The sequence below is a fragment of a genome, unplaced genomic scaffold (genome assembly GCF_019419815.1).
Source record: "Pyrus x bretschneideri cultivar Hongxiangsu unplaced genomic scaffold, Pyrus_bretschneideri_v1 Contig43, whole genome shotgun sequence".
Classification (NCBI taxonomy): Eukaryota; Viridiplantae; Streptophyta; class Magnoliopsida; order Rosales; family Rosaceae; genus Pyrus; species Pyrus x bretschneideri.
The window spans coordinates 3129584-3145099 of NW_025999757.1; the positions used below are offsets into that span (position 1 = coordinate 3129584).

At 36.0% G+C, this 15516-nt stretch overlaps 1 protein-coding gene across 2 annotated transcripts; it reads right to left on the reverse strand.

Annotated features, from left to right (window-relative positions):
* Window positions 1–225: 225 nt before the first annotated feature.
* LOC103962255 (glycine--tRNA ligase, chloroplastic/mitochondrial 2) lies at window positions 226–15172 on the reverse strand. 2 transcript variants are annotated; one of them, XM_009374937.3, is made up of 36 exons: window positions 14885–15172; window positions 14692–14742; window positions 14183–14250; window positions 13408–13489; window positions 13150–13213; window positions 12382–12437; window positions 12149–12226; window positions 11988–12062; window positions 11841–11911; window positions 11482–11598; window positions 11286–11387; window positions 10304–10430; window positions 9965–10048; window positions 9741–9827; window positions 8928–9029; window positions 8652–8715; window positions 8474–8529; window positions 7599–7670; window positions 7057–7139; window positions 6106–6154; window positions 5898–5960; window positions 5693–5782; window positions 5529–5615; window positions 5108–5179; window positions 4941–4999; window positions 3821–3914; window positions 3417–3635; window positions 3184–3278; window positions 2689–2779; window positions 2508–2612; window positions 2200–2238; window positions 1792–1881; window positions 1352–1453; window positions 1130–1211; window positions 948–1033; window positions 226–600 (listed from the first exon to the last, which is right to left on the reverse strand). In XM_009374937.3, exons 1-36 carry the CDS (start codon window positions 15146–15148, stop codon window positions 502–504), a joined length of 3225 nt encoding a protein of 1074 aa, XP_009373212.2. In that variant the 5' UTR covers window positions 15149–15172; the 3' UTR covers window positions 226–501. The 2 variants fall into 2 exon arrangements, with proteins under 2 accessions (XP_009373212.2, XP_009373213.2); XM_009374938.3 differs by having other exon boundaries at window positions 14173–14250; window positions 14885–14915.
* Window positions 15173–15516: the final 344 nt, after the last annotated feature.

The window sequence follows — 15516 nt, forward strand, 5'->3', positions numbered from 1 at the left end:
TTAATCGTTTGATAATTATTTTATTTTAATTATTATTTTCAAAATTAAAAACTTGTTAAGTAAAAAACTTCTTCGTCTCTCCTTTTTATATTCCCTACATCTCTAAGAAAAAATATATAATTATAAAAAATAAAAAAAAAGGGTTATCAAACATCATCGAAAGAAAAACCAAACATATAGCGCGGATCAAATTAAACCCGTTCATAATGTCCAGAACGATGACAGTGGCTCAAAACATTGAATTATATTTTTATGGTTTTGACTTCTAAAACTATTTTCTCTTCTTTACAATGAATTTCCTACTCATCCAATTTACACACACAAAAAAAATGTATTTAACACTGCCTTGATATCTGATAACTATAACATTATATGCAAATCAACATACAAATTGGAAGACAAATACAACCTTGAGACTCTTCTCTTTCCATCGTATTTTTCACTTCAGCGAAAAAATGATGTCCCTTCGCTAGTAAAATGACAAGAAGAAAGACAGACAACTCAAAATCCAGGCAAAATTGACAGGTCGGCTACTCCTCTTGGAAGGTCGGAAACTTTCTTCAGCAAAGCAAGCCTGTTCTTCCGAATTCTTTCTTCTTCCTGTGTACACGTAATGTCAAAAAGACAAATTGAGTTTTGTTTTCCTGTCTCAACTCGATTGACGATAATAATGAACTAGGACTTGAGAATTATCAAAATGCAGTTTCAAATGACGTAGCTGCCTCAAGGAGTCTAATATTCAGTTCCCTGATCTAACGACTCTTAGAGTCGGACTGTAAGTTTTGGAAGTTCTAAGGTTTTTGTTAGAATGTATTAAACCCGAAGGGGGATACTGTCCTAATTAATCCTAATTTACGCACACATACAAGTAAACACACGTTCAAGGTACAAGGTACGAGCTGTGAAGATGCAAGTGGTAAAAGCAAATGGTAAAGGAGGATTCATACCACCATTACAAACACATGATTAAAGAAATCCTCGAGGGGTTGTAGTAGCTGCGACGATACTGCAACAAACTCATCAACCTCAATACCTAGGAGCCACCAGGAAGGAGTTCAAGGTTACTTAATATGCTAACAAAGTTATTCAACTCTAAAACAGATTGGAAATCTTTTGGAGAAAGAAATACCATGACATATTTTGTTTTGAACGGACAAGAAAGAATTCCATAATGCTTTCTCTTCGTCTGTCTCAAAGGCTGCCTCGTCCACCTAAGAAGATTATTACACGCGTTGTGAGGATATAAGAGTAAGATAGGCAATAATAGTGTACGGAAATCATAATAGCCATTCAACCAGATAATTTCAGGTCCTAAAGACAGAAATTAATCTTCACTACAGAGAAAGAGTACCTCAATATGAGGATCCACATCCTTCCCTCGAACTATTCTTGTAGGACGAGAATATGCTTCAACAACCTTTTGGAAAAGCTCGCCTTTTGACAAGGCTTCCATCTACAGTTAATCATATACACCATAAAGAATTGACATGATTCGAGATGTAAAAGAAGTGAGAAAAAAAAAGTACTACAAAACATGAAAAGGAATAAAAATATATCCTTTTTTATAGAACCAGAAAATAATTCATCTTTTTTGGTCAAAATGTTCTGCCCAAAGAAAACACGAGTAATATGGGTTTACAATTTAGGCATCTAGATGTCATGATATTACAAGCATCATCAAATTCAAGGTAGTACAACCAGTAATTATTTCTCAGAGAAATCTAATGGCCTTGTCAACATATTCACAGAACACTTTGCAGCAGGATCAGCAGTAACAATCAAGCAACTTACTTTACAGGCAGATCTTGCTGCGAGGCAAGGTGAATTTGCACGCTCTGCAAGTACAGAACGAACCACTTCTGAACTTATTCCCTTATCAACCTGTAAACATAATGTAACCAAAGTGTATAAAATCAAGAATAAGACAAGTAACACAACAAAAAGATACCATGAGAAGAAAAGATAATAAGGTTAAACTATAATACATGAATTATACAAAATCTAATATTGGAACATAAATGAAGAAAATAAAGAACTAATATACTGACAGAGTAGCATATGAACATGCAAACTCAGAGAGTCTAGCATATGAACGTGAGAAAACCAAAATACAAGACTTGTTTAGGGGTTGTTTCCATATTTTATACTCTACAATATTACAGAACAGGATTCAGATGGATGCAGGAGATGTATACGTACCAGATATTGTTCTAATCTCCGTGTAACAAATTGATGTGCCTGAGTGAAGGGGCAAAGAAAAAAGATGCAATCAACATCACTTGATGTCCATACTGACTTAAACAAGATAACAAGAGCATTAATATAATTAAATATTCCCAAAGGAACCTTTAGATGGTAGGTTACATCATGACTCATGATAACCCTCTCTGCATCATTACCCTTCCTTTTCAGAACTTCATGTCGACATTATATTTTAATTTGAAATGCTAAAGTGGCCAAAAAGAAAATCTAGGTTTCCAACCATAACTAAGAAGTTTAGTTCATACATCATTTATAGTACTTGCATCTACTTCAATGGGTTGGACATCTGCAGCAAGTTCCAATGCTTGTTGTAAGTCCAGATGCTTATCTTTTTCCACCAACACCTGGACCTAGAGGAAACAAATTTTAACTTGTTTAATCTTAGTTAGCTGAGCCTCAAAACATCAGAATGACCATGGAACTTACAAGACCATAAGAGATTCGTCGCAGGCCAAACGCATCATTAGCAGAACTGGGCTGACAACCAGCAGCAAATAAGCCGACAAGACTATCTAATCTGCAAAAGACATATCAAGTCAAGAGATTTGCAACTAGAGTTCCACTATGAAAGATAGACATGCAATCGGCAACTTAGCCTGAAAGGATATGGTAGGGCATACCCATAACATTTGCAAAAATGATTATTCTATGCATATATGAGAGAGGTCAAACCAAAACAAGCTGAACTTCTTTGGGGTTTTTCATTTTGATAATTTTCTTCTGGAAGCAGCATGATGGAAAATGACATTGCATATTAAAAACGTGAACTGTCTTCACATAGAATTATCCCCAATAAAAGCAAATAAACATGCATTATACACCCCCTTTGTACTATATATTCGTGTGTGTACTGTTGACTATTTGACAAACTGCGATGCTTCAACGCAAACTAAAATGGACCTATTCAGTTCTCAGCATTACCTGTCAGCGACAGACAGAACTATGCCTGCATCAGTTTTAGGAAGCGTATCTCCAGAAAACCTCGGAAGTGTGATCTCAAACAAAGCTTCTGCAACCTGAAACATATCAACAAAAAGGTGGGGTAAGGAGCAATTACTTCTGAGCAAGAAGTGAGAGTACTATTATTGTCAATTCCCACAAGAAGCTTGAGTGCACAAATACACAGGAAAAATATAACCAACACCAAGACAAACCTGCTCTGAATAGCCATCTCTAAGAGCGTAATGACGAGCCATTACTCCTGAAAGGGAAGTAAACTCTGTGACAACCGCTGTAGCCAGATCTGCCATAGCGAGTGACGCAGCATCCTGGACAACTTTGTTCGTATTTTCATTCATTCCAAGGGCCAAGCTTAGCTTGTTAACCGTATTCTGTATGCGCAGCACCTTGTCCAGCATTGTTCCTAACTTCTCCTATTAATATGGTCAAAATAAAGGAGCTATTATCAGGAATCCTTTATAAAATAAAATATTAAAACTGTCTAATTGTTCTTTATTGCGCTAACATTAAGTTTTGATAACCATCTCATTCTTTTTTTCTTATCAATATGAAAAGGTAAGATAATCTCTTCTTAAATAAGACAAAATAAAAGGCTTACATGGAAAAGAATCCCTTTCAGTTGAATTCTAAATTCTGAAAACCTTTTCCGTGTATCCATTTCATAGAAGAACTTAGCATCTTCATAGCGAGCTCTGCATAGACAGTGAAATGCTCAGACACTTTTCAAGATTAATAAAAGCCAGAGAACTTGAATTGAAGAAGAGAATCTGCCAGCATGTAATCCAGAGAGCAGAGAGCAGCCCCATCAGAAAAAAGTGTTCGAGAACAAGATTTTATGCAAATCTACCCTCCTGCACTATTTAATATTTGGTAACAGTGGCCACTGAATATCAGAAATGGGAAAAAGAAAAGAATACATAACTGGAAACAAACATATATAGACACAGGTTCAGTGTCATGTTACGCCAATTAGCTCATGAACTTTTCTCCTAAGCTTAAAATTCCATATCACCCATTATATGAAAATTAATCTTGGGAGCATAATGGCTTTACAACAATAGGCTATCTATCCTATGATATTTTTCTTTGGCTTAAAACTTATTATTTTCTTTTCAACAACAACGAAGCCTTTTCCCACTAAGTGGGGTCGGCTATATGAATCCTAGAACGCTATTGCACTCGGTTCTGTGTCATGTCTTCCGTTAGATCCAAGTACTCTAAGTCTTTTCTTAGAGTCTCCTCCAAAGTGTTCCTAGGTCTTCCTCTACCCCTTCGGCCCTGAACCTCTGTCCCGTAATTGCATCTTCTAACCGGAGCATTAGTAGGCCTTCGTTTCACATGTCCAAACCACCGTAACCGATTTTCTCTCATCTTTCCTTCAATTTCGGCTACTCCTACTTTACCTCAGATATCCTCATTCCTAATCTTATCCTTTCTCGTGTGCCCACACATCCAACGAAGCATTCTCATCTCCACTACACCCATTATTTGCTTTTCAAAGGAGAAAAATGTGACAAATGTGCAAAACCATGTATGAGAGCGCTAGCATATGTACAACGAAACACACTAGAGAGATTTTTAAAACCATTTCACTGAACAAATATCTCATGGTTTCTTTACTTGTCCGCCAAAATAGCAATGAGAAAATGCAAATCCAGCAGATCATGAACTTTCCAGTGCACAAGGAATACAAAAGAATTAGCAAGATGCATGCTTACCTCAGTACAGCCTCATTTCCTTTTTTGACTACAATCTCATCAATTGCTCCATTTGCCACCTATAAAAAGGGTCTTACGTCAACAAAACAAAATATGAATATATTAACTGCCACCATAAAGCAAAATATTAGGTCAAGAGTCATATATGACTGGAAAGCATGTCTCACAGCAATGAAATATGGCAGCAGCCTTCCATTTTCATCTTTCACAGCAAAATACTTCTGATGCTTCTGCATAACCTGCAGGGATCCCTCATAATATAGTAAATAAAAACAAACAATTCTAAAAAAATGACAGAAAAATCTTACATCATCCTGCCATTTAGATATTGGAAAACTAACCATTAGAAAGAACAAAATAACAATAGATTCTATCCAATTCTGAAAGAATCGCATCAGAACTGGGACAAATTTTCACAACCAAGTATCTAATTGACCCAGATGCCATTGCTATTTTCTAGGCAATTCCACCTTACTTGGAATAGCCTTCCCAATGGGAAGCATCCCAACCATACCTAGTTTACCTTTTCAAAATATAGTTAAGCTTCACAAGGACTTCATGATAGTCTACAAAGATTAAACAGCTTACCATAGTCAGAAGATCACTAGGAAGCTCTAAGAAGGACCTTTTAAACTCCCCAAGGACCGGAACAGGTGCCTCAACAAGATTTACAACCTATCATAATTTGTTGGAAAATGGTTAAAAACATGTTTATCGTTGGCACTGCCAACCACAGACAACAATTTACCAACCTCATTAAGTAAGCCCTCCTGAATAAACACTCGTCCGTTTACACTTCTGGCTAATGCATTAGACCCCTCCAATACTGTTTTCTTACGTTCCTGCGAGTAGAGTACTTGTTTAAGTAACCAGTCACTATTAATAAGGTCTAATCATTCCATGTGAAAGAGCTATTCCTAAGAAGAAAGTTATCAGATTGCAATATGATATTGATACCTCAATTTCAATATTGATCCCAGCCTTCCTCATTACACCAGCATAAGATTCAGCACTATCAACCTGTGACAATACTTGTGCAGCTTAGCATCGTCAGAAGATCACTAGCAAGCTCTAAGGACCTTTATGCTCTCTCATTTTATATTTATATTTACATATAGAGAGAGCGCATGAGAGAGAGAGAGAGAGAGAGAGAGACAACACATACCTTGACAGTAGATGCAGGCGTGTTACGGAGACCATGTGACAGGTTTCCACTGCAAAAAAAAATAAAATTAAAGGAGTAATAGAACAACCAAATAATTAAGTTCACGGTTATACCAACAACAAATAACAATGGTACGACAATGCACAATGTAAATTTGGGATTATTAATTATTTTTTCAGTAAGATGCACAAATTCAAAGGAAAAGAAAATGAGCACTGGCTGATATCAAACAGGACTTATCAAAATAGCATATATGAGAGACAATGACAAAACTTGGTAGATATGCATATGCCAACATAAAGAATAATTTTCAACACTACCACACGAATCTTCCAAAACAACCTTATCAAGACCACATCTTGACACCTGTAAACATACACATCTGGCAAACATATTACTAGCTAGAAACTGGATAGAAAATCAATTATAAACATAACTGGTGGTAAAAAACAAAACCTTCGGTGACTGGATCAATGTCATCCTGAATTGCTATAGCACATAATAAATAATTGTTTCATCATTGTGAGCATTGACATGCAGTACTATTTAACTCCCAAATTCCCAATTGAGACCTAAGTTGTACAACCAAATTAAAGCTTGAGGCGGCTATAATATGCCACCAAGTGCAATGTATTAATCCGAGAACTGAAACACATTTAGTGAATTATTCTTTAAACAATAAAAAGGAGAATGGTCATGCATTTTGGGTTAGAAAGAGGAGTTGTTGATCACGCCATTGATGTGGCGACTAACATGGGTTAGTGAGTAGCAAGTTAGCAACAGAGATAATTTATGGGATAAATGAACTCAAACGAGTTAAGGACTTCCACTCAAGAGCTATGGGATCATTCTCCCTCAAGTGACCCAAAACAAGTCCAGCCCAGCAAGTCATGTAAATTACCACTCAACTACACAATCAGATTTCAGAGATATGCACGTAACCCTTATTACCTCAAAACTTCAGCAAAAGTAAAGGGCACTACTACATCTCCATGGAGTGCCAAAATCCAACGAATAGGTCTGCTAAACATAACCTAGATACAATGCAAGAAACACAAAAATAACACATTAGCTAAACGATACTCTTACAAGTGCTCTGAGGATATTAGCTTGCTCCTCTTTGTGGCAATAATAAAAAGAAACAAGGTAAGCAAAGTCAGGAGTTTTAGGCTAGTGTGTTCAGGTGGGACAATGGAGCACTGTACAATTTCTGAAATTACATCAAAAGACATAATGTCCTGATATAATAATGTTTCTTTAGTGTTGAGATGGTGTCTTTTAATATAGGAGAATGTGCAGGCACAGAAGGGGCTTTCTATAATAGTATAGATGAATAAATGAAAACACAAGTACAGGTATGTTCACGCACTACAACATGAAAGTACACTTATACTGATGGCAACGAGGCAGGGTGGGTAGGGCTAGTTCTCCATCTCAGCCACAGCCCAGTATGTGTCCACATATATATAACATAAAATTAAAATACAATATACCTGAGAGTTCCAGCGCATTGACTTTGGAAATGAAAGTCTAGCAATCACATTGGGAAAATCCTCAGACAAAACCTAATCAAGAGAGAATTAAAAAAACACTTTTATTGCAATGAAACTGTATAGACAACTTTTTTCATTAGGAAACAGAGTGAACCAGAGGTCCACCCATAGTGCAATTAAACCAGCAGCCAAAGTAACTAGCCATCAAGTCCATAGAAGGGGAAACCACGGAACAAGTTTTCAGTTCATATTAACTTTCTCCAACAATTGGGTTCATATGTACTTACAGAGGCATTTGCAATCATATTCATTCACGGACAACAGTTTAATTCATAAGAATAACAATCATAAATAGCATTCAACTAGTTGGGTTCACAAATTTTTTGCTCATATTAACTTGCATACCAACATACAGGATGACATACAAGACAAAGATATCCAAACATGCTTTAGAGTTATTTATGTGATCTGTCTAAATGAAAATATATTAACAATAACAACAATAGTATTAATAAGATGAAGAATGATGATACTAACAAAACAACAATAATAATATTGCAACGATCCCATCCAATTCAAATAAAAAACCAAAGATGTTCTCCTACCCTTGAGTTTTTTCTTATTCCTTTTGTCATCATATGCAAATAGTTGACTGAACAAACTTACCAATGATATACTAGCTAATAAATTTGAAAAGGTCAACACTTTCAGTTTTATGACTTCAATAAGCACACAGAACAGCAACATAAGCATTTTAAAAGGGCATCAGCTTCTACTGAAGTACAGATGAAATTTCCACAGGAAATAAATAAATAAAGATGAGAAATCTGAAAATTCAATTCTTCTAGCAAACAGGAAAAGATAAGAATTTGAACCTCGACAGCAAGTCGGGCAGACTCTGTTACTCGAGCATAGACATACTCTGTTTTCCCTGAAAAGTGAGAAACAAGCTCCTAATGAATGTTTGCAACTAGAACAAAGCAGCAACAAAATCTAAATCATGAAATACGAGGTTCAAAACACATCTAAAGTGTGAATCAGCCCAGGTCTCACCATCAGACTTTCGATATAACAAGTTCAATGGTGCAGAGTATCTCCGGCAGAAACCCTCAGCAGCCTGACATGAAATAGCAGGTTCAACACTAAACACCTTTGTATATCCATTATAATATAACAATTAATGACATGGGCAATCCTTATACTACGTTAATATGAAAAAGTAATGACATCAATAAGCATGATAAACCAAATAGGTATAATGGAGAAGGCCCACAAGCCTTCAAGGAGAGGCCATACAGGAAAGAAAGGAAATGGAAACTCAGGTATCACCTTTGTAGGATTTCCCTGATCATCATAAGCTTTTGAAACAGGAGGTCCTCGAACCTCAACCTCATTCTCAATTTGTTTAGTGCAGAGATTCTCGACAGAAACCTAGAATGCAAAAGTAAATATTCAAAGCAAGATCATAAGACTACGTCCACAAATTCTCTAATCCCAACGTACTTCATTTAAGTTCCAAGTCGTGCATAAATATGTCGTAATTATATAAAACAGTGCATCTAAGGTGTGTAACATGACAAGTCAAAACATTTGCAATCTAAATGAAATAAAATAAAGGCTTGAATTGGAAATTTCATAAAGGAAAAGGAAGAAAGAGAACCATCATAACTGATATCGAAGAAAAGGAGAAACTTAAATTATGTAACGGAAGTTCAACACATACAAAATGATAAAACAAAAATAGCCACTAAAACTATCTAAAACTCAAAAAGAAAATGAGATATAATAGAAGAAATGGACATCCTGAGAACGAGAAATTTCAACCCAGCAAAAAGGAAGAAAGGGGCCCAGACATATCCAACCATAAAACTGTGTAAGTATATCAAAGAAAGATAAGCCTGAATTATGCAATGGAAGTTCAACACAACAAAAGGGTGAACTGAATATGGCTACTAAAAATATCTAAACACTTTAAAATGAAAAAGGAAGAAACAGAATAGAAGAAATGGATATCTTGATCAGCCAATTATAGTGATAAACCTAATGGAATAAGAAAAATTCATCTTCGAAATTAAAATGTTTGAGTAGAGGAATAAATCTATAAATTGCCAATGCATACGCAGACAAAATTTCTAATCTTACCACCAGTCTGCGAGGTGTGCCAAAAGCTTGTATCTCACCATGGCTCAGTCTTTGCTTTGCTAGTAACTGAGCAGTTAAATCTTTCAGCTGCAATGATCAGCTGAACACAATCAGAGAAAGAACACAAATGGAAAAGGCACATAACTTTCAAAATGCTCATGGAATTTCAAAAAGGACAAAATGCATGTAAAAAAAAAAAAATGATCATATGCAATTAATTGTACTTGCTGGCTGGCATCGACAACATCTTGTGGTGGCATCTCTTCAGTTCCAATTTCAAGAACAAATAACCTTGAATCATCATGCACCTGGGACATAAGTCAACAAACAAAAAAGCACACTAAATAATAAGAAATAATCATATGTATAACAAATTGACATAAACCTAAACATCTGAAATGGTGAACACGTAGCAATTCTGAAAACCTCAATTCAACCAAATTTTTGTATTTCTTTATTGGTCAAAACCAATTTTGTTCTTAAAGAAACAGAATTTAATTGAAAACAAAATAAAGTAAAACCATTCCGGATAAGCTTGCAAATTCCAATATACAAAAGCTGACCTTTTTAACCGCTGCCTCCACAAGCTCTTGAGGACATACAAGACTAACAGTTTCAGAAATTGCGCCTAACGGATATCCAAGGGACTCCCTGGTCTTTAACCAAAGTTGTGCACACTGACGAGCTAAACTGATAAAAGTATTTTTAAGAAACAAAGAGAAGTAATAAGCATAGGCACAAAATTGGGGAATAGAGTCACAAAATTAGGTATTTTATAACTAATTTTTTCAACATTTGTAAACATTAGCTCCATTTCTCACAAAAAAAGCTCAACATTTTTAAGGTGCCCCCTCTTAGTTAATTTCTGGCTTCGCCCCTGCTCATATGGAGCCCTTTATCTTGGCCGTTCAAATAGATCAAATTGTAATGAATGGTGCCAATTCATTTAATGAGGATGATTATGATTTTATCGTATGTTTATCCCTTCATCTTTCACCGTCCAAGAGCCCAGCAAAAAAAAAAAAAAAACATTGCCCAGCAGACCTTTCATGGTTGCCAAGTCCCAAGGGCCCTCCTTCTTCTTCACCTACACCCATATGACAAAGCCCCCAATATATTCTCCTAATTGATGTTGGCATAATACTCAATTTTTTGTCAAACCAGATCATTTTTATTAGAATTTCTTGATATTCATTGACTGATTGTGTTTACAATATATAGCAGCCAATAGGTAATTAAAATAACAATGCTTTGTACTCTACCATATTTCACCAGTGACCTATAATATTTTCTACAACTTTTCTACATTAATCCAAAAAACAATTTAGGTTCAACAAAACTGGGTTTGTACTCACTACTCTCACATAAATGTAACGAGATGTATATTATTGAACAAAGAAAAAATGGCTTGGCTTTGTTCTTTTCTAACTATACTCCCCAAGACTATTCCACAGCAGAGAAAAGTTTCCAGTGTTGATTTTGACTACACAAACTGTTCTACAAGTTTTCAAGCAAATTTCTTTGCTATCAGGAAAGAAATCTTACCTACGCATACGACCAAAGTAACGAGCACGCTCTGTTACCCCAACAAAGCCTCTAGAGTCTAAGATATTGAAGGAATGTGATGTTTTCAGAAGCTGATCATACCTAGAAAGTAATAGGGGAAATGTAAAGAAATGTGAACCAAAAACTCATTAGTTACAATTCCAAAAATAAGACAAAGTAACAAAGCATGTCATACGCAGGAATTGCGAGGCCTGAAGCAAGCAATGAACGAGCTTCCTCCTCGAAAAGATCAAAGTGTTTCTGAAGATGATGCACCTCAGCATTCTCTAGATAATATGCACTCATTTCCTTCCTGAAGAGAAATACAACGTATATTATTTTACATTCTTACTAGAAAATGAGAAATAAGATGAACAAAGAAGAAGAATAGTATCATATTCATAACATTACTGAATCTCCAACTCAAAATACTGTGCAGTACAAATATATATTCTTGGGATCCTTATCAATCTAACACACTCTTCCACAGGGAAAAAGATTATATGTATATGTCAACAGAAGAGATCGTAATCAGTAGTTCAAGTAGTTCATTACTCATTCTCCAAGAATAGCTCTCCGTATGTAATTCCATCAGCATACTGAATTTTCTTAAAATGATCAACTCCCTGCAAATTAGTCAAGGAAAACTTAAGTGATCAGAAGAACAAAGAAAGAAGCAGAATATCAGACATATAAATTGACCTGAAGCAGCATGAGGATACGCTCTAGACCATAAGTGATTTCCACCGATACTGGTGATACGGGAAGACTTCCAGCCTGTAGAGAGAGAGAGAGAGAGAGAGTAAAAAAAATTGAATCTACATTCTGTGTATGATATTTCAATTTGACGTAAAATAAGAAACCTGCTGAAAGTAGGTGAACTGTGTAATCTCCATTCCATCCATCCAGATTTCCCAACCCAAACCCCAAGCTCCAAGCACCTAAAAGCATTAATGATCAGTAAGTATATAGCATATCAGCCAATTGAAAGGAAATCTAACCAACGTATTACATTGCATCTCACCCAGAGGCTCAAAGAAAAACTGCATAAAATTAACAGGAAAAACTGATTGAGCACCAATTAACAGAATACTACCGGACTCTCCCAGTTGTCCTCCACAAATCGTATATCATGTGCACGGACATCAATCCCTACAAAGCATACAAACATAAAATGATAATGGCAAAGTTAAATGGCTGAAGTTACAGGAACAAGTGCTATAAATTTTGTTATATGGATGAAATCTTTATATTCTTTGCTTTTTTCTGTAAGTAAGATCTGCATATCTTAACAATGAATTACACACCGCCCAATAATTCTTTTTCTTCCAGTTTCCCTTGGAAATGGAAAATTTACTTAAACCCCATGACCTGATGAGTAGCATACCAAACAACGTAAGAGTCCTCTTTCTTATTTTGATCCATGATAAAGATCAGTTCCAATTCTTTATCGGATCCAAGACTAGTATTTTCTCTTTTTGTTTACCTTTTCTTTGAAAGTAAAAACATTAATAAAAGGTTCTAGGGTGCACAAGCCAAGTTAAAGGCGTGTATGCAATGGCCAACCTAAAATAATATATACGAACTATGTGTATAAGCATGGATTCCTATGGTGCTTATTTATTTTCTGAGCATTAAGTATATTAAATAATTTGTTGACTATCCACCCAGAATTGAAGCTTGAATTGTACGGTAAGAGATATGAACATGCATACAATGTATTCAGGTAGATATGTGTGAAAACACTTAAGTGACGCACACACAATTTGCAAGGCCACTTTCCGTTACTTGAACAGAGTCACAATACACATTCGCATTTATGGTTTGTTTGAATGGTTCAAAGAAAAAGATTTTTATTGACTACCTAAAGCTGATAAGCTGCGGATGAAAAGGTCTTGTGAGTTTCCAGGATCAGGCTTCAATATAACCTGAGATAGATAAATGAAAAGGAACTGTCCATGACAACAGGTAATATGAAAGAATTGTACCAAAAAAGAGTAGAACCAAGTGTCATCCAAAATTGCATTAACTTGCTTGGGGGAAAAAATAAATAAATAAATAAAAATATAAAAAATAAAAAATATAAAAATAAAAAGAAAAGAAAAGAAAGAGCAAACTTAACCTGAAATTGAGTGTGTCTCTGGAGCCTGTTTGGATTTTCCCCATAACGACTATCATCTGGTCGGATGCTAGGCTCCACATACCTATTATCAAGAAGTCCACATTCGCAGTTAAACGAAAAACTTGAAGGACCAGCTGCTCTATGTGGTAATAATTACAAAAATGAAAAAAAAGAAGAATAAATGTCATAAAGAGAATTCCACATCAGATAGGAAGTGGATTTCGTTGGTGTAAAAGGTTGGCTCAATATAAGCCAAGATGGATGTGAAGAGAATCCCACATCGGAGAAGGGGACACCTATCACTCATGGAGTCTAGCCATTGATACAACAGATTCGATATAGGATTCATAAGGGTGGGTAGACACCTATCACTTTGGTTCGTACTTTAGGTAGTACAGTAAGCTCACAACCGGTGATATTAAGATCACGACAGGACTAGTTCCTTATCCAATATCGCACGAATTGTCTATATAGAGGGTCCACATAGATAACTGATCCCCTGCTGATGGGGTGGGTAGACAGACGCTCCATCCACAATGAGGGCATAAAGTGTTTGAGTTGGGGAGAAGGTTAAGAACAAGAATCCCACATAAGAACTGATAGGGTTTATATGGGTGGGTAGGTAACACTCTATAAGGCCAAGTTGGTAAAGGAAACTTACTGGCAATGTAATAAATATGACTATGACCAGATAACCCCACACATCAGGGAAATCAATACCGTAGTCCTCCGAATATATATTAATGTAGTAATTTACAAACTTACGCATACTTACGCAACATTCCATGGTTCTGGACCAAGAACCCTTAAGAATGTCAAGGGATTCATAGTCCCAGCTCCAACCTGATCAATAACCAAAGTCACAGTAAGAAAAATACGTAACTAGGCATAAATTTGGGATAGTCAGACAAAAACTAAGATGCTTAGTGCCTCAAACCACCTAAACAACTATAAGAGAAATATGTGCTTATTTTGCCCATTAAGTTTTGCAGCATTCCCCGTCCACCTGGCGAACCTTTCTTCTTCTTAATCACGAGTTTTTTACTTATCAAAACAAAAAAAAAAGGAAAAATGACTTTTCAGTCCAATTTGATAAAGAACAACACGCAAAACACAATTTTGAACATACAGTAGGGCGAAAGGTGCACTGTGCGGATCAGAGGTTATAATTCAGCACAGAAAAACACATTTCTCCAAATAAAGCAACAACTAAAAGGGAAAGAATTAAACAAAGCATAACCTTATAAGTAAACCCAAGTGAAAAAGTTAAGCACTAATCATTACCTCTGTGTTGCTGCATTGCATTATGGCACATCCAACTGAAGCCCAATATTCCTACAAAGTAGAAAACGACAATGCAATCAATGGAATATCAAAGCATGAAAACTGAGATTACCCAACAAAATTAATCAAGCAAATAACAAGCAATTGGCAACACAGAGTGAAAAGGAAACGACTTTGGACTGAAGAGTGAGACCTGGAGCCGCTGAATGGCTTGCTGGAAAGTAAGGACGGAGGCTTTCCGGGGCTCATCATTGGGGTTTGTGGACGAGTCGTGCTGTGGAACCGCGGAGGTACTAACTGCGGAGACGGTGGTTTTCGTGAAGCGGCGGCAGTGGCGGTGGCAGAGTGGGTTGTAGAGACAGGTAGGATTATTGGGGTTGCTGGGGCGGAGGAGGCGGAGGCGGGAAGCGTGGGGCTTGAGAAAGGAGATGACTAGTGGGAGAGCGAGGATAGCCATGACCGGCTCCGCTCCCTGAGTTTGAGGCTTGTATCACACAACCTTACCCACTTGGGTTTATCAGCAACTGAATCCGAACAAGGGTTTTACTTTTCCAGAATTTATCAAATATAGCTAAAAATTAACTTTTAATTTTAAAAACATCACTTTTTATAAAAAAAAAAAATTTAAATATATTCAAAATTTCACCTAAATAGACATAAATACCCTCAAATTTAACAATCAAATAAATTAAAATATTTTTAGCCAAAATAATTCATGATATTACCATAACTCCTTTATCTAGTCTTTAACAATTAATGATAATTAGTAGTAGTGTTCTTGAATTTATTTATCGTTAATCATTTTAGTCTTTCTTTGAATTTGTC

What these genes read in the sequence shown, in the direction of transcription:
- LOC103962255 (XM_009374937.3), bottom strand. Translation starts at nt 15,148, where the DNA reads ATGGCTATCCTCGCTCTCCCACTAGTCATCTCCTTTCTCAAGCCCCAC. An exon ending in TGGAGGCAGCGGTTAAAAAG is followed by an intron (nt 10,049 to 10,303) that starts GTCAGCTTTTGT and finishes CTTATGTCCCAG; the next exon opens with GTGCATGATGATTCAAGGTT. An exon ending in GAGATGGCTATTCAGAGCAG is followed by an intron (nt 3,279 to 3,416) that starts GTTTGTCTTGGT and finishes GATATGTTTCAG; the next exon opens with GTTGCAGAAGCTTTGTTTGA.